This window comes from Gossypium hirsutum, chromosome A05, assembly GCF_007990345.1.
Source record: "Gossypium hirsutum isolate 1008001.06 chromosome A05, Gossypium_hirsutum_v2.1, whole genome shotgun sequence".
Taxonomy (NCBI): Eukaryota; Viridiplantae; Streptophyta; class Magnoliopsida; order Malvales; family Malvaceae; genus Gossypium; species Gossypium hirsutum.
This window is the reverse complement of record NC_053428.1, coordinates 8,125,090-8,148,236: the sequence shown is the minus strand read 5'-3', so window position 1 is coordinate 8,148,236 and position 23,147 is coordinate 8,125,090. Positions and strand designations below refer to the sequence as shown.

The following is a 23,147-nucleotide window of genomic DNA, read 5'->3' as shown; positions in this document are numbered from 1 at the left end:
TTTTATTTTAACATGCATATGGACACATATGGATACATCCTCTATTAAAACGATTTATCCATTTCTTTTCCTCTTCTTTTCGTGATTTTAATGGAATTATTGAATACACCAATACAACTTTAAAAATAATATTATTAAAAAAATAATTAATAAATTAAACATAAATCATAAAATACACATAAAAATTAAAAATTAAATTAAATCAACTTTTTGACATAATACAAGAATTTATTTCGCTTATGTATAGAGTCTGGATAATTATTATGTGAGAAGCAAATGGGCTTGCTTTGGTGGACTTTAAGATCCAGTGGGTTAAACCAATCCAAATGAGCCAGAAAAGAGACGACCCAATTCACTGGTTTAGTGGTTTACTAGGAGGCAGGGTTTTGCAGAGGCTTTTCACTGTTATCTGGGTTCCAAACTCCCAAATTCCAATCGAGAGAACAAAGAAATGGCAGCTACAATTGCATCGAGATCTTCTTTTCTTCGTCCAATTCTCCGAACAGCAACAACATCGACAATAGCAAGAACCAAAATCTCATTTTCAGGTCCAAGTTCTTCACTTCGATCCAATTTCAGTCTTCATCAGACCCGGATTTCTCCTCCCTCCCTTTCTCGGTACTTTTTTTTATTCCCTTTATGCTTCTTTGCTACTAGAATGATGGGTTTTTCTTTACGTGCTCGTTGTTTAATTTTGGTTTCTTTTGAGTTATCTCTTCAAGGTTCGTTCGACGAGAACTAAGCACTCTTCAACCGCTTCACAGTGCGGTTGCATCGGCTTGCCTTGTTTCCAAGCTTCCTTCCGATGCTAATAGTTGTGCTGCAGGTATTTCCAGTTTTTGTTTTTTCTTACAATTTTCGGTTTAGGCACTCTGTTTTTACGCATCGTGCTTGCTCAGAGAACATGATTTGATTAGATACTTTAATCCAAAAACTTCAAGCTTTGATATCTGGTTCAACCGCTGTTCATTCCTCATTCTATGGAGCTAGTACTGGCTGAAAATCCCACAATTTCAACTAGAGTTTAGCTCTAGGTAGCAGTTTTTGCTTACATGCTTATGTACCTTTGAGCCACTCAGCAGTTGCCAACAGTTATCCTCGTTGGGAACCCTGTTAAATTTTAACCAATGGGTCATATATTCATATATTCAAAGCTCAGCTTATTAGCACTTTAGAAGCAATGAGGGCAGTGCATTCAAGAATTTGTTCTTTGGATTAAGCTTTGTGAATAATTATTGTTTTAGTGGAAGATACTTAATCAGTTTATTCAGTACTTTCGGTGTAATTGGGGGACAATTCACTCCTAAAGTTGCTAATGCGGTGAGTGAAATGGAAATTTTCTGTCTGGTATCTGTTGTCATAGGTAGACAACCAGCATTTCTTAGAAGCATAAAGGTAAAATGTGAGATAATGTATGCTTTTATTGTCTGGTTAATAGATATTGTCATCATTTTCAAATCACTTGGCAGGTAATGAATTCATTCTTTGTTATGTGTATAAATATGAACGACTTTTATCTATGATATGTCTTTTTGCGGATGACAGGTCGATTTGCTAACTATATCAGTCCCATCTAGTAGCAAGCGGTTGTAGAGGTTGAGTTTACTTCTTTCATAGTAGCAGTGCTGCTTACTTCATTCTATAATTCAGAACGCAGCTTTTCAGGGAATCAATTGGCTGAATGTGTTTTATTGACCTACATTTAATTAGTTGGTGGGTGTAAGTGACTCTTGTAATCTTCTCAGGTTTTAATGATTTTAATTTACATTCAATGCATGGTTTCTTTTCTTAAAGTGCTAGTGTACTACTAATCATCTGAATACAAAATAAATCCATCATGGCATCCAATTTTGACCTTCTTGTTATGTTTATGTTGATGAGTAGTGGATAGTGCTTCAAATTGATCTATAAAAATGAAATAAATGTTGGTGTTGCCGACATTATTGTGCTCATATTTTAAGAATTTTTATTTTTATTGGCTTAAAGTTGGCAAATGCTGTAATATAGATGTTTGTCTTTGTGAAATGAGGAAGGTATACTTGATTTTAAAGCTTAGTCATTTGTTTGGAAGTTTGAGTTGACCATGGAACAATAAAAGGTCATGAGGCACTCAAAAACTTGTATTTTGCATTTGGGAAATTTTAATCCTATGTGGGGGGTTTAAAAAAATTCTGAGATATTCCAATACTTAGTCTTTTTATTTTGTAAGTTGCACAACCTTGGACCTAAAAGGAATTCTCCTTGGTTATAAATCATGGCTGCATCTAAACAGTGTAATAGAGCAAATACTAAGTTGTCTTCTAGTTGATTGAATCTAAATAGAATTGTTTCTGGAATCACCTTTTCATCCGGTTGTTTTTTTTTTTTTTTCAAAATCTTATAGTAAATTATTTTCCTTTGGTGTAGTGATATTGAATCCAAATTACATTTGAATTCTTCTCTTCAGCCCAATATTGTTGATCTATTTATCATTTTATTGCTGCTACATACATGCTCAGTATTACCTTATACACGATTCTTGTGATTGTGGTCTGGTAATTTGACTACATCGTGAAAAATTCCTTGCAAATTTCTTGGCATCCCAATTTTCATTGCCTAGGCATTTAAGGTTTGTCCTTGAGGGAATATGATGTAGCTAAAAATTGAAATTTTCATTAATATGATTAGCATTACAAAGAAAAGAGGTCAGGATACCCATTTGGTCGTTCATACTGTTTCTCTTAATACGTTTCAATGTTGCTAATTAGGAATGCTGTACATGGAGTTTCTATCAAATAAGTATTGGTGATTGTTAGGTAAGTTTTCTTAGCTGTGCTTGTTTTTGTGCTTCCAGTATTAGTTATGGCAGATTGCATTGTAAGATGATAGATGATAAATCTGGATGTAGTATTTTCTCTTTTTTTTTTCTTTTTTTTTTGGGGGGGGGGGCGGTGGTTGATAGATGTAATTCAGCTGCTTTTCCTTGGTGGTAGGGCAAAAGAGAAGGCTTTCAGGCATTCAAAATCCATTTTCTGCTTAAAACTTGATAACTTTAAAAGATGATTATTGACTAACAATTTGTTAGAATCGCTAAGTAGCATTGAGCTTGAGATATTAAAAACTTTTTAGAAACCCTATCATGGAGGATAGGTAAAACCGTGAAAAACAATTAGAGGAAAGTAATGTATGTTATTCATTGTGAGAGTTCACTTCAGGATATGTTGCCTTTTGTAGCACATGGGATTCAGTTCCCTGATTTATCTGCTAGTTGCTGTGGCTGATTATTTTCTAAAATGAAGAACAGGGTCTAACCTCGTGTCATTTTATGTCAATCAATGTGGTTGAATTTGAGAAATGAGACAAAAAAAAAGCCTTGGGTGGTTTTTGAGAATCAGTTATAACCCTTTAACGGTTCACCGCCTTAATAAGCTAGTGTTTAGGGAAATATACATTATCGTAGATGTTTAAACAAAAAAAATGAATAGGATATAGAGAAGCCAGTTGAGACGATCTTTCTTGCTGGTTCACCTTAAGTGCTAGACAGGCATCCAAAAGCAATGGCATACCTGGTACTAGACTGGACAATTCATGTCGTGTTTGTGTTTATTTCCTTGCATCGTTATCTAGTAGGTTGGTAGAGCTTGGGGGTGGAGGAAAGAAATAGAAAGGGTTTTGCCCATTACAAGGATAGTTGCAAAAGTAAAGGACTTTAACCACATGTCAGTATTGAATTATATACTTGTGCTACCTAACTGCATAAGTTGATACTTATTGCGACGAGCAGAACTCAATAAGGGAAAAAATACAAACAAAGTTACCTTAAGGGTTAAGTGGATGATGAATCATCTCGCATTTAAAGGTCCTTTTCATCCCTTGCATTTGTGTGTTTTGGCAAAGCCGTGCACACATTTCACTCTCAGGCCTACATTGAATGAAAAGCTTCTTTGTCTCGCTATCATACTTGTTTCCATCGCCTCATTTATGATCCATAGCCATTAAAATTGGGATTCTGTTGTTGAATCTTTCTATGTAGTCTCACTTCCTCCCGCACTCTCTTTCAAAATAATTTCATTATGTGCAAAGTTCTTATCCAGTTGTCTATACCATTGATTACTGTAAATTTACAATGATGTTGCAACATTCATTATGCATAATAAATTAACTGAATGACTCGTATTTATCTGATGATTTACCTAATGGGAAGTCGAAATCTAGCAAATATAAAATCATTTTAAAGGAAAAGGGATAACCATGATGAGATATGGAGGGGAGATTTGAAGGATTTCGATGGATATGACAGTAAGTATAATTTCGCTTTATATACAAGCATGTAATAACGACTTTTTGCAATCTTCATATGTAAAACTTATTTTAACATTTTTGTGGGCTTAAAATGTACAACAATATCTTCGACAACACTTCCCCACCATTGAACTAAGGATGATTACGAATTGAGATCCCGCTTAACACGCTCAGCATTATCATTTATATATGGCAGAAATTGTACATAAAACATGAAACTTATACCTAATTATTAAAGTTACTTTTGATCAATAACTAGCTATATATATAATGTCTGTATTGCATCTTATTTTTTGGAATAAATTTCTTCACTTAAAATGTACTATAATTTATGTTATTTAAATTTGTAAGTGGGAGTTGGATATGAATTTATGTACTCAATACATGTATATATATTTAATTTTTATTTATTTATAAGATCATGCTTTTATATTCATGTCCGAATGTCTATTAAATATAGGTGTCGGAAGATTTTTTTTTTAAATAAATGAAGAATTATATTTTAAATATATATATAGGTGAGATGAAAGAAGATTTGCAACATTGAGTGCATACATATGAAAATCTAGGGATGCATAAGAATGTGGATTTTGGTACAAGAACATGTAGGAAACGTGAGCAAGTAGATAAATCTTTTCACGAAGTAAGCAAGAAATGGGCATATAATATTAACAGTATAGTCATTGCTCAGTACTTTATTTTATTTTATTTCCATCGACAAGGAAATATATACTGCCAAGAAGCTACCATATAGTATATATTTAACACATGAGGTGGAATTTTAAACCAGGTGTGTTTTGTAATTTCCTCCAAGTTTTCTAACCATGCATGCAATCAGTAAATTTTAGAATCTAGGTAGCTCCTCTATTAATATTCATGTGCTGGAGCTGTCTCAAACTAACATTCTAACAATAGTCAACTCTGGACATTCGAAACAAAGGGCAGCGATTCTGTAAACATTGCTTACAACAACTACCAATTTGTGATTAAATGGCCCGGTTTAAGTTATCATATATTTCAGTTTTGATTGGTTCAATATTCTGTCGGATTATAGGTTGAAATTAATAAGAGATTACGTAAAAATTCATCAAGGAAAATATGGGAATATTAACACTCTTTTTTAAAGAGAAAAAACTGTAAGCAGTAATTTCAATTAACCCTAGATGTTAATGATTGTGAAAAATGAATACTAATTGGACTGATCATTTGTTCCATTTTCACTTATTAATGTGGATTCCATTGTTCTTTTTTTTCTTTTTCTGCTTTGGTGCTTTTACGTTTTGTTAAATTTGTGAATTAGGTACTCAGTGCTTTGCTTTTTACGTGAAAATTACAGCTTTAGCTTAACAATTGCTTCATGTAGCAAATAATAAATATATATATAAAAGGTTTGGATTTATACTGTTCTAGAAGTCAAACGAAGATTAAAGTTATGCCTTGAACTGTATCGATCTCTCAAAACTGGAAGATTAAACCAAAAAAGGAAAAATGAAAACATAATAAATTAAGTGCCCAATTTATGAGCATGGATTATTGTAAGTGACTGATGATATAACGGACCAATGAAACAAACGATCATAAAATGTTATGAGGCTCAGAAACTATAGTAATTAATAGGGTTTCTTTAGTATAAAAAAGTCATGAAGTAAATATTAAATTGGAATTAATTTTTTTTGAAAAATGAAATCATGATTTAATTAGATTAAACCGAATTCCTGTATGACTTTTAACCAATGGTATGAATTTTTCTATTTCACTTTTTAGTAGTGTTCTTAAAAGAGTTTTTTTCTTTTACTAAGATTTTAGGTAGAAAATATATAATGCCAGCTAGGGTGGCAGCTTTAGTTTAAGAAAATTGTATGTTTATGACTATTATTTTTCATATAATTTTTTCTCCAAACTCTAGCTCTTAAGCAAACGATAAAATAATTCTCTTAAAAAGAGTTGAAAAATATCTAATTATAAAAGATATAAATATTAATATAAAAATGATAGTTGCAAATAATAAATTAATAAGCTATCAAGTTAAGAGTTAATAAGAAACTAAAAAATCTTTAGTTGATCAGACCACGAAACTAAATAAAAATGGGGAAAATATATTCAATAATTAAGAGGGAAATTAGAAGAAAAAGTTTTAGTTGCTTTTAATCATGGATGTGTTACAAGCAGCAGTAGTTGGTGGTGTAGTAGAGGCTATAAATTCATTTTGTGGGGGTCAAATATTCACTATTATAATTATCCCACATCCCACTTATTTACTCATCAACTAAAAATCTGCCTTCAAAATTCATCTTTTATATATATATATATATAACTTAGATACACCATGTTATTTATCTCGTTCAACTTCAATCAAGTTTGAACTCAATTTAGATTTTTATTTAATTAATAAAAGTACTTTTTTTTTAAATGTATATCGTGTTTCTCCTGTTACATAAATGGGATTGCAGTTTATATATTTATATATATTAACAAAAAGCATAGTTAAGGAATTAAAAGCATCCATGATCACGTCACAAAATTAAGTGCTGGTATTCAGATCAGGTAAAACTCGATTCAACTCATGTCATGTTCTTATTTTTTTAAAGGGTTATAATTGTATTTAAAATATTATATTTACATAATTTTTAATAATTGTTTTTATAGAAAATTTTATATTTAAATTATTATTTCATATCGGATTGTGTTGTAATTATTTTTCTTTACTTGCATTCGTGCCATACAGTAGATTCATATTTAATACAGATTTGTCAGATAACCTGAATTCCCTGCTGTTGCCTGTCTTCTGTTATTTTGTATTTCCATTGACATAAACTTCTTCTTTAAAATTATCGAAAGCAGGGAGAGATAGTTCAAAAAAGTACCAACCTTGTCCAGTTTTCTAACATTTTCATATTTGCTTAGGACAAGCCAAAAGAGAAAGACCCATCTCTCCAAACCTTGAGATCTTGCTCTCTCTCATGAATCCCCAAGAAGAAAGAAGCTTTTGATTTGATATATCAATCTTTAATACTGTATTATTAACCGGCAGCATGAGAAACATCATATCTTGTTTCAATGAAACCGCAGTACATGTTTCTCATCCTTCATGTTCTAGCTATTCAACCAATGCTTGTATCACTCCAAGCCTTGTCCCTTCAGTCCAGAACGCAGTCGCCGCCACTTACAAAGTCATTCTATCAGCCCAGAATAAGCAGTACTTGATCAAAGTCAGTTGGTGCAAGAATCAAACGGGTCAAGGCCTAAGCATCAACTTCAACCACGACCCTTGGCCCTGTTTCAAGCTCAACACCAATTTGAGGATTTTCAGGAAAATGAAAGGCAGCAAAACGATCGAATCCGACCATTCAAATATAGAAATCTTTTGGGATCTTTCAGCCGCTAAGTATAATGCAGGACCTGAACCGGTTAATGGGTTCTATGTCATAGTCACGGTTGATTCAGAGATAGGCCTCATTTTAGGTGATACGGCCGAAGAAGAAATCAACAAGAGGTTCACAAGCACAATCCCAGTAGCAAAATCCTCCCTCGTTTCTCGACTAGAACATTGTTCGGGCAATACCCTTTATTTCACCAAGGCTCAGTTTTGTGATACAGGCATTTCACATGATATTTTGATAAGATGTAGCGGAGAACACGGAGACCTAAAGCATCCGGTCCTGTCGGTTTGTATCGATAACAAGACGGTGATTCGGGTCAAGAGACTGCAATGGAATTTTAGAGGAAACCAGACGATATTTGTTGATGGATTGCTGGTTGATCTGATGTGGGATGTGCATGACTGGTTCTTCAATCCTGCCGCCGGTTCAGCCGTTTTCATGTTTAGGACAAGAAGTGGATTGGATAGCCGGCTTTGGTTGGAGGAGAAGTGGGTGCACAAAGATGAAGATAAAGTTGAATTCTCGTTGTTGATTTATGCCTGTAAGAACACATAAAAAAAAAGAAACCGACTTTTTCTTTATGTTTGTTTATTTGCTTTAATATTTCAATTTTTTTTAAAGGATTTAGCTGTACCAATGATCGAACATCAAAAATAAAAAATCTAGAAAACATAATAAATTTCATTCGTTTTCTTCTTTCTTATCTCCTTCCTCAAGATTCAGGACAGTGAAAAAATTGGTCCAATTAATTATAGGATTGTGGCACTGATGCCAGAAAAAAAAAATGAATGTAAGACATTATTGTGAGGTTCAAATAACTGAAAAGGTAGTAAACTAAAGGACAGCGCAAACAAGCTCTTTATTTTTATTTTTATTTTCTGGATTTTAAGGACACCCGTGAAGATTTGCATTTGGATATATCAAGGAAGATTGCTTTGGCCCTAAAAGGACAAAATAAAGTTGGGAATCTCCTGATAATGATCACTAACAATTTGACCATATACAAGTATTTTTCCATTTCCATTAAGGAAATTATATAAATCTCATGGTTTATTAGCCACATCACTCTCAAGGTAATGACCATCGTTTGTTTTTTTGTTGGGTAATTTTCTGAAGTTGGGTTAATACCATATGGATTGCGGACATATATTGTAAGTCATATTTGATTAGCGAGCAATTATGAAAATATAATCGTGAATATGCGCATGCTTTGTTCCATCCATATAAACATCCTAACAAGTGCTTTGAGCAAAGCTTGGATTTAGCATCTTTGATACCGTCTTGTCATCAAAAGATAGTAGTCCGCTATTTCGTAGGACCCCTACCCCTCTTTAGCAATAACCATGGTCCCCTACATCCTTTGGAATAAATACTTGGTCCACAAGCAAGAAGCAAAACTTTTTGCCAAGGACACTTTACGGTTCAGTTCAACTAGAAATGGCACTAATATTTTAGGCATCATCAGGCGAAGCTAAGGAAGTACTAAATGGCATCCAATGGGTAAAGAGTAACGTTGGCACTACCCTTGTGTATGTATGTTACGTGTTAACTCAGAATTAGACGGATAGAGTAGAAGTCTGTTGTATGAGCAGTTATTGTAACCATTAGGCAATGCTTAAAATGAGGTGGCCACCACATCCATGATCAATGCTCCAAAATAAAGACAAAACTTGATTTATGGTACTTAAAAGAGAATGTTGAGAGGAAAGTGGGAGTCTTTAATTAACAGCCAACCACAAAACTGCAGAGGATGAACACATATGTCCAATGTCAATTATTGGGGTTGTGCTGGCTCACATTCTTTTGTCATTTGTTATGAATATATGGATTAAAAGGTTGTTTTCAAACTCAAACTGGCACTAAAATTGGGAATATTACTATTATTATTTTCTTTTGAAGTAAAAGAAATTCGAATATAAACCTATTAAAGATAGCATAAATGGACCGAGTTATGGTTTGTATTCAAATATTGGTATTGCTTTAGTTGTGGAGAGTAGATTAAAGTCAATTCTACCGTCTCTGAATGTTCTTATGATTCAAGTCAGTCATGTTGAATTTCTAGATGGCAATGAACTTCAACTTCTGAATCAATCCCTGGAGCAGCCTTGATTTTCCTAAACATTAAAGACATTGCTGATTTTGAAGACGACAATGAATAGTCATAATAGCATGCTTTTTGTTTAAATTTTACAGACCCTTTGGTTTTCATCCGCAAATTCTTTTGTTTAACGCTTCAAACATCATTTTACCCTTGTTCTTTTGTATATGATATAATCATATTTAAAAGATTTTATATTTGTATAATTTTTTATACGTTAATAATTCATATTCATAAATTAATATTATTTTTATGTACCTATGAAACTATTATTCCTTAAATTACATCTTAAGTTTAACACTGTGTATTGTATGCTTCTATTTTTGTATAAAAAATTATTTTGTAAATGTAAGAATTAGTAATTTTTATTTTTTTATATAAAAATTACTCTAAGTATAACTTTTTCTCGACCTTCAAATAAAAAAAAATACATTCAAATATATTTGAATCCGTATCATTTTAGTTGTTAAAAAATGAAGTTCAAAGAATTTTATTTCATTTTAATTTACTTTTTAAGTTTATAAAATTAACATCGAGCAATAATATATTATATCATTTTTTTTTAATACCGTCAAAGCTAATGAGAAATTTTAAGTTTAGAATTCTAGATTCAGGGTTTAGAATTTAAGGTTTTGGATTCAAGGTAAAAAAAATTATTAAAATTATATGTCAATAAAATAAAATAAAAAACTTGTTCAATTATTATTAAAAATTTAAAAAAATGACGATGAAAAAGTTGCATAACATAAATTTTTCTCTTGAGATTGCAAAATCAATAAGCATGGAATTTGGTAAAAAGATAAAATAACCATCATCATCATCATTGGTTTTATAGTTAATTATAGAAGTTGTAAAATAATATCCATTTGGAAATGATTGTGATTTAAAAGTAAAGAATAAAAAACCAAATTGTTGGTGCATTGGGATCAATCTTTTCAACTTCTACACATCTTTTTCTCCCTTCTTCAATTTAGTCGGCAATTTGGCAATCAAACTCTAAAACCCACCAAAAATGCTTTAATTCTTCAACTCTTTTCCTTTCACATCAATTTGTTACATCTCCAACACTTGGCCCAACAAGACCTTCCTTAGTGGGGAGTTCACCACCTCTTACAAAATTTGCATCTATGTTTGACAAATTACTAAATGTTATATAAACTATATACATTCATTTCATATAGACAAACAACACATAATTGAATTAAATCCAAAATAAAATTAAGTCAAATCTGTAAATGATAAAAGTCTAGTCATGGAACTTTCAAAAGTTTTAAGACTCCCATTTTATCATTAAATTAAAACTTTACAAAAGCATAAATTAGCACAATAATAATATCATTAAATTCAGAAGAGATTAATTAAAATTTTAAAAATTTTAGAGTTCTAATTAAAGTTTTAAAAAAAATTCAGAAGATTAATTAGGCTTTTTGAAATTTTTATAAGTTTAATTAAAATTTTAAAGTTTTGAAAGCATAATTAACTTTTTAAAATAAAGAGCTTAATTATAATTTTTCAAATTTCTGGTATGAAGGCCCACGAGCTCCTATTACATTTTGCCACCGCAATGAAGGCGCTTCAAAATTATAGTCACGCAAAGAATGGAAGAAAATTTTGAACTTTCGAAAGCCTATTTAGAAATTTATTATAAACTTACAACAATTTACGGAAAAAGATTTGGGCATTAATCAGTTAAGATTCATGACTGAAAAGCAAATGGATACTTTGTGCCCCTTTTTTGGGCTTGGGCTTGGGCTTGACCCGATTCAAAATATGAGCCTAAAAAATTGTCTAAATTTGGCTCAAAATAAATTTACTAAGCCCAAGTTTGACCCGACCTGGCCCAAATTAATTTTTTTAATTTATTTTATTAAATAAAAAATTTAAAATGTAATAAATTAAATACATTTAAAAACATAAAAACAAATATTAAAACAAGAAACAAATAAAAAAATATACTAAAACAATTCTTAAAACAAGACACAAATTGAAAATATAATAAAAAGTGGTTATATTAAAATTGAAACAAGTTAGAACTAAAATAATAACAAAATTAATAGTAAAACAAAAGTTTCACAATATCCAAATAATATTAAAAACAACAACAGACAACATAATAAATAGCTGTGAAAGAACAATAAAACCCCACAAAAAATAGCATCAAAATAGCACCAAAACAACATAAAAAAACAGCACCAAACAACATCACCAACAACACAAAAAACCTGCAAAATATAATCAATCAACCAAAATATCTATACATTAACAAATCAATATATTTAATTTTATAACAAACTATAAATTATAAGCTAAATTAAATTGTCAACAATTAAAAATGATTAAAAATAAAATATCTAGTATATAATTCGGGCTGGGCTGGGCTAAAAAAATTTTACCCGAGACCCAGCCCATTTTCTAAACAGGCCTCATTTTTTGTCCAAGCCCATTTTTCGGGCCTATATTTTTACTCAAACCCTCCTATTTTTTAGGCGGGCCTTCGTGTAATGACCTGAAATTCACGGGCGCCGAAAAAGTGAGTTATAGGGCCTCTGTCTTAGTGAAATAAGTTCGAAAATAATTATTAAAAATATTTATGAGCCTAGTGGTGTGTCTAATTAGGATCTAATTAAGTGAATTTAGCTTAATTTAGAGTAAGCAATAAAAAGGATTAAATTGAATAAAAGGTAAAAGTTTAATATAAAGCAATAGAAAATAAAAAGGATTAAAATGGCAATTAAGCCATTGACTACAAATGAGGTGGCATATTGGTGAAATAAAATCAAAGATTTTTTTTAGGTTTTATATATTGTAATGATTATTATTATGGTTTTATATTAAATTGTTATGATTATTTAATTGATAATATATTATAAATAAATTAAATATAAGACAATTGTATGGTAATAAAATATACATGTGTAAGAATTGTATGGGTACATTTGTAATTTAAATATTTAATTACTTATAATGTAAGTATAAAAATATTTATAATTATTAATTGTATTAATTAAATCATGAGATTTTTATTTAATAAGCAAATTAGATAATGACATTTGTAATAATATAAATATGTATACTTGTTATATAATTATTAATTTACTTAATATTAAAGTAAAAGATATTTTAATATATTATATTAATATTATATTATGTTAATAAAATAATAAAGTATAAAAGAATTAAAGAAATAAAGAAACAAAAGCAAATATAAACAGAATTGAAAACGGGAAGCAGGGGAGAAAAAGAGAAAGAAAAAGGGAAAGAAAAATAAAAGAGAAAACTAAGGATTTGAAGCTTGGAGTTAATTTGGTAAGTCAATTAAGTCTTTTTTAGTTAATTTTGATGTTTTAGGAGCTTTGAAACAAGATTTTGATGAAATTAAGTTGATAGTTCAAGAGTTCATATGTTTCCAAGTAGGGTTCATGTTGGAAAAATTATGGAATTAGGGATTTAATTGAATGCATTCTAAGTTAGAATTGATTAAGGGATTAAATTGTAAACTAGGCTATAAGTTTTATGTTGTAGGGACTAAATTGAAGAAATTTCGAAATTAGGGAAATATGCTGGAAATTTTATAGTTAAATATAAGGTTAGACAAAATTTGAATAGAAAAAGAGAGTGAATTGGATTAAGAAAATAATTAAGTTTAGTTAGGATTAAATTGGGAATAAGGTAGGAGTTGTTTAGAAATTTAATTATTTATTATAATTAATGCTGTAAATAATAATGTAAATTACTATTATTTTCGTAGCCAACAAAGAACCGGAAGCATCAGCATCGAAAGGAAAGGAGAAAGTCATCGAGGACTAAAACGGGAGAATTACGGTGTGTATTACTATAATTCAAATTTTAATTATTATTGATTGCTGAAATTTTAATTGTTATGTATGGTAAATAAGACTTGAGGTAAGTATGTGAAATCGATATGAATATTGAGTGAAAATGAAAGTGATATAAATTGAATCAAATTGAATTGAATAAGTGAATTATGGAATATGTGATTATTTGAAAAGTGTATTGATTGAAAATAAATAAATTGTGACAAATGTATGATGTTGATGGTATACACTTGTGTGAAAATTAATTTGTATATGAATTAAGATAATAGATATTTGAATTGAATCAGTATTGAATAATTTTTGTGTAAATGAAATTGAAATTAGAAAAAAAAATAAAATAATACCCTATTAACTTGTCGGACTAGATTCGACACAAATGGCATGCCATTGGATTTGTGATGTGATGAAGAGATTGTAGTTCGGTCGAGAAGATGTTTCTATCATTATATACTTCGGTTTATCCGAATAGGCATTTAATGCCTTATTGGTGTGTTTGGGAGGATATATTATACCGGTGTGTTATGGAGTATTTACAATATTCCGGGTGTGTTTGGGTTGGACATTCTGGTGTGTTTGGATGGAATCCGCGTATCTGTCATAGTCCGAGCTTTGTTAATAAGGTAAATAATTGAAATGAAATTTTGAAAATGAGATTATTTGTTTTAGCACTATTGAAAAGTACGAGAAAGAATGTATGAACTAAATTATGAATTGAGTTAGTATGAGAAAAATAAATTATGAATTTAAGATTTATGAAGTAAAATAATTTTATATAAAAGTAGTTTAAATAATTATAAAATTTATGGTTGATGTTTGTAATTTATTATTGTTAAATAGTCTTGATTTATAGTAATACCACTGAGTATATCCATACTCAGCGTACGGTTGTTTCCGTGCGCAGGTTAGTAGAAGTCAAGTGTCCCGGCTCAGCATCCAGAACAATCCCGACTCCAACACAAACTTTGTGATGGATATTTTTCTTTTGGGTAAAGATGGCATGTACATAGGTATTGTTTAGTCACTTGAATATGTATATTACTTTGAGTAGTGAAGGATGAATTATAAGATTTAGATGGTTAAATGAAATGGTAAGGAAAGTACATGATATTTTGATACATGAACATTAAGTTGTTAAATGAATGAAGTTTTTAATCAATTTTGAATGATGCTATGATAATTATTAAATTAAAATTTTGTTAATAATATAAATATTAGTATATGAATGTGAAATATTGGTGTTGGTTGTTTTGGTTTGAATTTGTAGGAGGTTTAGGTAAAATAAGCAAAAATGCTGCCGAAATTTTTATAAAAAAAAAATTAGAATACTCGAACAAGTCCCGTTCTACTTTTAATACGTGTTTGAACTTCGAGAGTTCAAGATAGGGACTTAATTATTATATTATACTAAGAAAGTTATATTAATTGTAAATTATTCGTAAGTTGTCTGATATGTCCGGTAATACCTCATAACCTCGTTCCGGTAACGGTTTGGGGTTAAGGGGTGTTACACTTCGAGCCGGGTTGAGTGACCCGACCCATGATCAGCTCTATCAGTAACCCATTTTTATTGATTTTCATGGATTTTTTTCACTACTAATGTTTAATTAATTGTTTGGAGATCTAAAAAAGAAAATTATTTTATCTAGCCGCTTTCTTCTTCTAATTAATGAATTTCACTTCCAAAAAAATTAATTGTTTCGAGATAATTAATGAATTCCCTTAAGTTTAGATTTGATTTTATTTTGTTTTTAGTTATCAGTATGAATTCGTTTAATCATTGTATTATTTATACTACTTGTTAAGATTTTTATTGAGTTGGTATCACCCATCAATCAAATCTTAACTCAGTTAGAGAAATTACGAAAATATTTATTTGTAATTAAAATAAGTTATATTATTCTACATACTTTAGTCTTTCTATTTAAAAAAATTAATAAAACTATTCATTAGTGACATTCAAATCTGCATCAATTATATAGTAGTAAAACCTTTAACTTACTATTAAAGTTTTATTTTGAAGTTTTTTACATTTTAATTTTATTGTGCATTCTTTATCACCTCTATCAATTGTATATATTTGATAATATATTTGATTGAGGTGATGTCACAGTTAACTCGATATTGACTTAAGATTGATAAAAACACAATGATAAACAATTTAATCTATTTTTTAAAATTTTAATATCGTACATATTTCATATATTATTAATTAGATTCATGCTATATATTTCATTATTTATTATATGTACTAAAATAATAGTATTTAAATTGAATCCATGTGATGGCTTGATGGTTAAGGGTATTTACTGCTCTAAGTGTGGCCTAGGTTCAAGTTGTACTTGTTGCATTTGTTATTTAGACTTTGTCCGGTTATTATAATTCAAAAAAAAAGTATTAAATTAAATTTATTTGAAACAATCAATCTATGTATTGCACGAAAAACAACATAATATATATTATATACGAGGTATGTGTGCATTTTCTCGGCAGGTTTTTAGGACGCCAAACCTGTCTGGAGGCCACTACCCAAAACCCATTGCCTAGGCCCAAGTAAAAAAAAAGCCCCAAACCGTTGCAATTTTCACTAGCAACGTATTAATGGACTCCAGATCTGATTTTCAAATAAAAGAAATTGGTTAACAGAATTTTAAAATTTGAAATTTTAGATTTTTCAATATTTTTTTAAAAAATAATTTAATAAATTTGAATTTAAGTCCTCACTTTGCATAAAAGAAAGAAAAAAGAAGAAGAAAATCCTTATAAAAAGACGCACTTCAAATAGTAAATTAGTTTATTCATATTATTTATTTATTCCATGATATAAATAAAAATAAACGTAGGCAAATAAATAGTAAAGACAATGATAAGGAATAAAGTTGTTCATTTCTAGGGTGGTGTGGTTCGGCATCTGTTGGATGCTTGGCAGCCTCTATCAGAAGAAGGATTGGGAGGTGGTAGGCAATGTCCTCGACTGCACGCAACTGCATGTTTTTCCTCTTCAAATGTTGGTGTTGGTGTCGGTGTTGATGTTGCATTTCCAATCAAGAATGAGCTCACCACCATTGCACAAATGCATAATGCCACGATTTTCTTTCCATAGACATCGCCATATTTATGCATGCAATTTCAAAGATAGACTACCAAATCTCATATGTATTAGAAATAAATATAAAGTAAGGTTGGAAATTTGGCTTACCTCTCCACGTATTTAATTTGTGAAGATGGAGACCTCAACACCTCCTTCAATTAATTACAAAATAACTTTTCCTTTAATTCTCTACTTTTGTTTTTTTCCCTCAACAAGGAGAATATATATTCATTAAAACAACAGAAGAAGAAACAAAACAAAGTAACTTCCATGATCTACCCAAACCAATAAAAAAATAGCAAGATAAAATCTGCCCACAACACCACAACAGACGAACAAAATCAACAATAAAACAGACCCCTTCAGCAACCAATAAAAAAAACAATAAAAATCATTTCATTAGCTAGATGTACCTACCACATAATATAAAAATAATAAAAATTGAAAAAAAAAGTATTTTTTTTAAATTTTATAAAACCACAAAATATTCAAAAAAAATTTAAAATATTTAGCTAAAATTTTAGAAAATTCGAAACAAATAAAAGAAAAGTAAAAGAATTTAATTAAACTTAAAAGAATAAATAATAAAACTTTAAAAAATTACCAACTTTGATTCGTTTGATTAGTATTAACCAACAATTAAAAATCGTTGTCGATCAATGCTAATCACGATCAAATATATATATTTGCTGTAAGTTTCAATTATTTTTCACTTTTTTATTTGTTTTTAAAATTTTTAAAATTTATAGAAGATTTTATATTTTTTATTATTTATTGGGTTTTTTTGTGATTTTATAAAATTTTAATTAAGTAATTTTATACAATATTTGAGGTGGGATGAGGTGACAAAGGTTTAAATTTGAACAAAAAAAGTGTCAGATCAATGTTTTAACTACCACTTCATATAAATCAAGATATAAATTAAATAAATTATTTATTTATATATATTTATACTTTTATAAAATGTAAATAAGTTTATATTCCAGAAGCTTTTGAATTTTTTTTATAATTTGTAATAACTTTTTCATTTTAATAACCAATGAGTATGTGTATTCAACTGCATGCTTCATCAGATTAAAATCTAACTTTTGTATGAAAATAAATTGCAATAATTAATATTCCATTCTCATTTCAAGTGAACTGCATAATTTACTCCTCCTTTTTTACAGCATGCATCCACAACACGTAGCTTATGTCGGAATCGTAATATGTGAAGCCCAGAGTTCAGAGAAAAAGAAGCAAAATGCATGTGAATTTTTGCATATCAATAATACAAATTGTGATTATTGGGGAATTGATAGCAATGGCAGAAAGCCATAACACATAAGCAGAAAACATAGAGATGCAAACAACAGAGAGATTAAACATAACAAATACTCAAAACACTTAAATTCCTGGGTAGCTTTTTTCTTTCTTGCAGATCAAGCCGGAGATTTTGCAAGAACCGAAGGGAAATCAAGCACCACGAACTTGTCAATGGCAGTAACAAAAGTGGCGGAGAATTCAATGTGACTGGGATGGCTGGTAAATGCAGTGTAATCTTCTTTCTTTTCGAACGTCATCAAGAAGGCATGAGTGTATCCTTGTCTAAGCATCTCTTGGCTTTCTATGTCCTGTCCCCTGTTTCAACACATTCACTTCATGTTTTTCTATTGATTTTTGTTAAAATCCAATTTAAAGTACAAAAACCTTTTAAACCACAAAGTAATGGCAACTCTGGGATTTGCAATAACATCAAAAATATGAAGAAACCCCCAAATGTTCAGTTGTTTTCTCACTTTCTTTGGCCTTATTACTGTGTACTTGAGTTTCAATTCTGTGACTGATTTTGAACCCTTTATTCTTTCAGTTTTTTGAAACCAACAGAGCTATTTGTTTATTTACTTCATTTTCTTTCGACCAAGTCAATGAAAGAGCAGCAAATACAAGCATGCAAAATTATCTAAAAGATTAAAAAGAAGAAGAAGAAGAAGCTCACCATTCAAAGGACTTGACAGCATCAACCTCAGAAACCAGCTTTTCCATACCTTTCAAAATCTCCTCCACCACCACATCTTCCTTGAACTTCACAACAACAAGATGCTTGAACCCTCCCATTATTTATCCCTAAAAAAGAAAAGAAAAGAAAAGAAAGAAAAACCTTGTGAAGCTTTGAGGGTTTAAAAAAAAGTTTGAAGCAGCTAACCAATGAAAATAACTAGACAAATTTATACACAAAAACCCAAAGTTATTTTGGTGTCAACTTAAACAGTGTGAAGGTGCCCCCCAAAAAATAATAATAATAATAATTCACCGTTTGTAATTACCAACCATGACCTAAAGGGATCAGACTCATTAGTCTCTCCTTTGTTAGACAAGATCTGCATTTCAATATATGGAGAGGTACAGATTTGCATGGGCGGTGAGACCCACTGCTCAGCCATTTCACTGTGAATATTGTCCTCAGCTCATTGTCCCTTTCCCTTTTGCTTTTGCACATGAAATGTTGGTCATCACTCATAATAGTTCCATTTCATCGTTTTTTTCTTGAAACTTGAGATATCATGTCACCTGATTTTCTAGGCCATTGGCATCACACTACACACCCTCCTTTCTCTCTTTTATTATTATTCTCTCATATCCTCCAATTATTACATAATTCTTTTCTTTTTTAAAACTATTGGAACAGATCTCTGAAAACATATGATTCCAAAACGTGTACCCTGATATTTTTCAATAATTATGTTGAATATTCATAGTCACTTAAATCCGAATAATATAAGTTTAAACACATGGTCTAATTTGCGTCTTTTCAATATGGGGGAGTTGGGGAGTGAAATTGATTGAACTCTTTTGTTTCTTTCCTTTTCTATGAGAAATTTAGAGCACAATGCTTATTGTTAGACTTTTGTCCATGTCCTTCCCATGTGGCTCCAAGGTTCAAATTTGTTCAAGCTGCAGTTCATGGATGACATTTCACCATACTTATCTTTAAGGAATCTTTAGTTTCTTCTTTTTCTTACAGAGTTTGAAGCACCATGAAAGCAAATTCGGGTCATATCAGCTATATCAAGGAAACATCGATGATTTATTAAGTATACACTTTGCTCCACGTTGATTCATTTTGATTTTGTTAAATACCTTTTTCTTTGGGATTATTTCATTAGTCAAACCAAAAGGATTTGTTTCAGATTTGTATTAAAGTAAATGCAAGAAATTAAACGACAAGTTTCTGCAAAATTTGCCTAAGCTTTTATAATTTTGAACACTGATTGAGGATGATATGTTCTTTTGTTTGCTTGCATGATTTAGTCTACATGCATTATTATAATCTACAAAATCCACTCTGAAAGAAATATGTGTGGGTCAGCCTCAGCCTTTCTATTAATTAAATTTGATAAATAATATTACATGACCAAACATTTCCCTCCTTAAAAGCACTTGTGATTAATCACTGCTAACTACGGTAGGTACCATGATTCTGATATCCAGCTCTTTTATTCAAATTACCAGCCAAGCTGTAAGGTTAATTTCTTTCGACTTTTATATCAAACGTTTTAAGCTTATGCTTTCCTTTATAAAATGAAATCAGAAATTGCATGAATTTATTGGATTTCTTAAATTGAAGCTCTCGTACAATGAAAGGTTATATAAATAATTTATCTAATTTAAAAATATATATTTATATGTGAGACATTCAAATATGAATATGGAAGTGTATATTCATAAATTATATTCTTGGGATTGTTTTTTCTAAAATACTATGAATTGAAACAGTGAAATGGAAGGTAGAGCAATAATTGAGGAGTCATATATATGGACCTGCAATTATGTTTCCCATCAATGATTGATCTTACCAAGTCAAAATCCCATGATATCGATCAACCTTGCACATTAATCATCTAATAAAATGAAGGAACTCAAAACTTGCTTCTATGATGAACTCACAACCTTGTTGATTTTTTGTTATTCAAAGTCTAATATAGGAGAGAAACTTATCTCATGAAACCAAAGATTCAACATCTTTGTTTGGAACAACCATCAAAAACTTTACTGCAGACCTTTGGTGAACAGAAATCCTCTTCCGGGAGATGAATTCAACGATCTGAACTACTTTCTATTTGATAAAAAATAAAATTTTAACTCAAATCAAATTTAAATATGGATTTATGAACCGACATAATGGGGAAGCGGCCTGCCCTCGTGCAAGGAATAAGTATTTGAGTACCAGCGGAACTGCGGGCCTAAAAAACTCAGATTATTATTACTAAAAGCCTGGTACAGTCAAACTCTGTCAGATTCAATTCAAAAGCATCCTACATCATCAGCCGTTCATCCCCACTGCACCCATCTGAGGTTTGAAAGCGATAGTTGGTCCATTAGCGACAATGGGTGCCCACTTCCCATGGTCACCCCATATGCCCACTTTCTTTCTTTTGTCGAAGAAAAAAATTTATAAATCATGGGAAAGATTATTTATATAGATGTAAATTAAAATAATTTTACATCCACCCGTCTATTAATATTTTAACGATTTAATCATAATTTTTTATATTTTATTCATATAAATTATACATATTAAATTTAATATAAATTTAAACTTTTTAATTATTTATTTTATATAAAAAATTTTAATCATTTAATATTTTATATCAATATGATTTAAATAATAGACCGGTTTGAAAATTTACTTATTTAATAAATATAATTATATACAAGGTGATTGGACTTATAAAATTAATTTTTAAGATGAACACCTAGTACCATTAAATTAAAAGTTAAGATTGGAATTTGATTTTTAAATTATTTTTTACAATCTTATTTAATATTTAAATGACAGACATTATATTTATTGAGCTGCCTCTTTCTGAAATTTTACTTAATACTCTACATTTTACTATATTTTAATATTAAACAAATTAAAAATTAAAAATAAATATTTCAATAAATATCTCAAGAGAACAATTAAATCTTATCTAGAACTGCCTTCGCTTGTAAATAGAAAATTTAATAAAAATCACATTTGTAAAATAGAGAAAGGGTTGTATAAAATTATAATTTCATATTATCTTTATCTTTTCCAATACGAGAATGATAAATTAAATTTTTTTTCCTGATTTTTAACATTTTTAGTTTGATTTAAATTTTGTAAAGAGGAAAAAATTGAAAATCAGGAATAAAAAATTAATTTGTCGTTCTTCTATTGGAAAGTAATAAAAATAACATGGAATCACTGTTCCATACAATCCTTTCTCTTATAAATAATAAGAAGAAGAAGTAAAGTTGGATGGAAATATAAAAAAAAAAGAAAAAGAAAAAAGGGTTAAGCGACTTAGGGTGTACTCAATATTAGAGTGATCGGATTTAATTAGTCCTTCTATTAATATTATTAAATGTATCAATTTATTTCATATACTATTAAAAAATTGAATAAGCTCAGGTTGTGATAAAGTTTATATTTGTAATGGCCTAAATTCAAGGTTATAGGAATAGTGGTTTCGTAACCACAAATCTGATTTAAAGAGAAATTTATTTCAAAATTTTTACATGAAAATTGATATGATAGGAAAATCGTATGAAAATATTGATAGAAAAATTTTACCGATTTAGTGGTTAGTTAGAAAAAGAAATTATTGAAGAAATTGGGTAAAAAAAGGTATCGGAACCTCTATCTGGTAAAACCGAGTCGAAAATAATTTTATAAATATTTATGAAATGTTAGTAATATGGTATTAAAATTTCCTTAAAATTTCGTTAGGAAATTTTAATATTTGGGTAGTCAATTAAATGAAAAGAACTAAATTGTAATAGCTGTAAAACTTTCTAGAATGATTAAATAGCTTAAGAGTCTAATGAGAAATGATTTAAAAGGGAATTAGACCCAAAATTTATTTGGGCTGGACGGCAAGGGCATGAAATCAGCAGAAAAATTGATAAATTAAGGGTAAAATTGGAATATTGCAAAATTAACTAAATAAAGCTAGGACTAAATAGGAAATATCTAGATTTCTCTTCATTTCTCTTCAATTCCAGCAGCTAAAAACGCCATAGGAGGGTTCTATAAGCTGGTATTTCATAATTTTTTCACCAAGTGAGTTAATCCTTGCCTTTTTCTTGTAATTTTTCTGTTTCTAATACTTTTACAACTAGGTCCTACTATTAAATTCATTAGTTTTTGATTTCATGGATGAAATTGAAAGTCACCATGGTTGAGTGCTGTAATTTTATGATTAAATATAATGAAATTAAAGTTTTAATTTGTTTATGAGATGATTTTATTAGGTAATTTCAATAGAAATTGATTTTTAGGACCTAATTGTGAAAATGCTTGGAATTAAAGTCTATTGCTGAAATTATGATGCTTAAAGGTTGTAAACTAGTTTAAGGTGATAGAATAAAATGTTAATTGAGAAAAATCAGCTCAATTGAGAGGCTAATTGAGTAGGGATGAAATTATCATTTATTAAAAGCTTAGGGGAAAAATG

At 29.8% G+C, this 23,147-nt stretch overlaps 3 protein-coding genes across 3 annotated transcripts; 2 read left to right on the top strand and 1 right to left on the bottom strand.

Annotated features, from left to right (window-relative positions):
• The first annotated feature begins 333 nt into the window (after positions 1–333).
• Positions 334–1,848, top strand: LOC107959384 (uncharacterized). The gene is made up of 3 exons (XM_016895438.2): positions 334–618; positions 723–826; positions 1,546–1,848. The coding sequence occupies exons 1-3, from the start codon at positions 452–454 to the stop codon at positions 1,575–1,577; spliced, it is 303 nt and encodes a 100-aa protein (XP_016750927.1). The 5' UTR covers positions 334–451; the 3' UTR covers positions 1,578–1,848.
• A 5,140-nt stretch (positions 1,849–6,988) lies between these two features.
• On the top strand, positions 6,989–8,345 carry LOC107961391 (uncharacterized). The gene has a single exon (XM_016897535.2). The coding sequence runs from the start codon at positions 7,314–7,316 to the stop codon at positions 8,214–8,216; it is 903 nt and encodes a 300-aa protein (XP_016753024.2). The 5' UTR covers positions 6,989–7,313; the 3' UTR covers positions 8,217–8,345.
• A 9,561-nt stretch (positions 8,346–17,906) lies between these two features.
• On the bottom strand, positions 17,907–19,026 carry LOC107959383 (stress-response A/B barrel domain-containing protein At5g22580). Its single transcript, XM_016895437.2, has 2 exons — positions 18,662–19,026; positions 17,907–18,303 (listed from the first exon to the last, which is right to left on the bottom strand). Exons 1-2 carry the CDS (start codon positions 18,778–18,780, stop codon positions 18,105–18,107), a joined length of 318 nt encoding a protein of 105 aa, XP_016750926.1. The 5' UTR covers positions 18,781–19,026; the 3' UTR covers positions 17,907–18,104.
• Between the last annotated feature and the right edge of the window lie 4,121 nt (positions 19,027–23,147).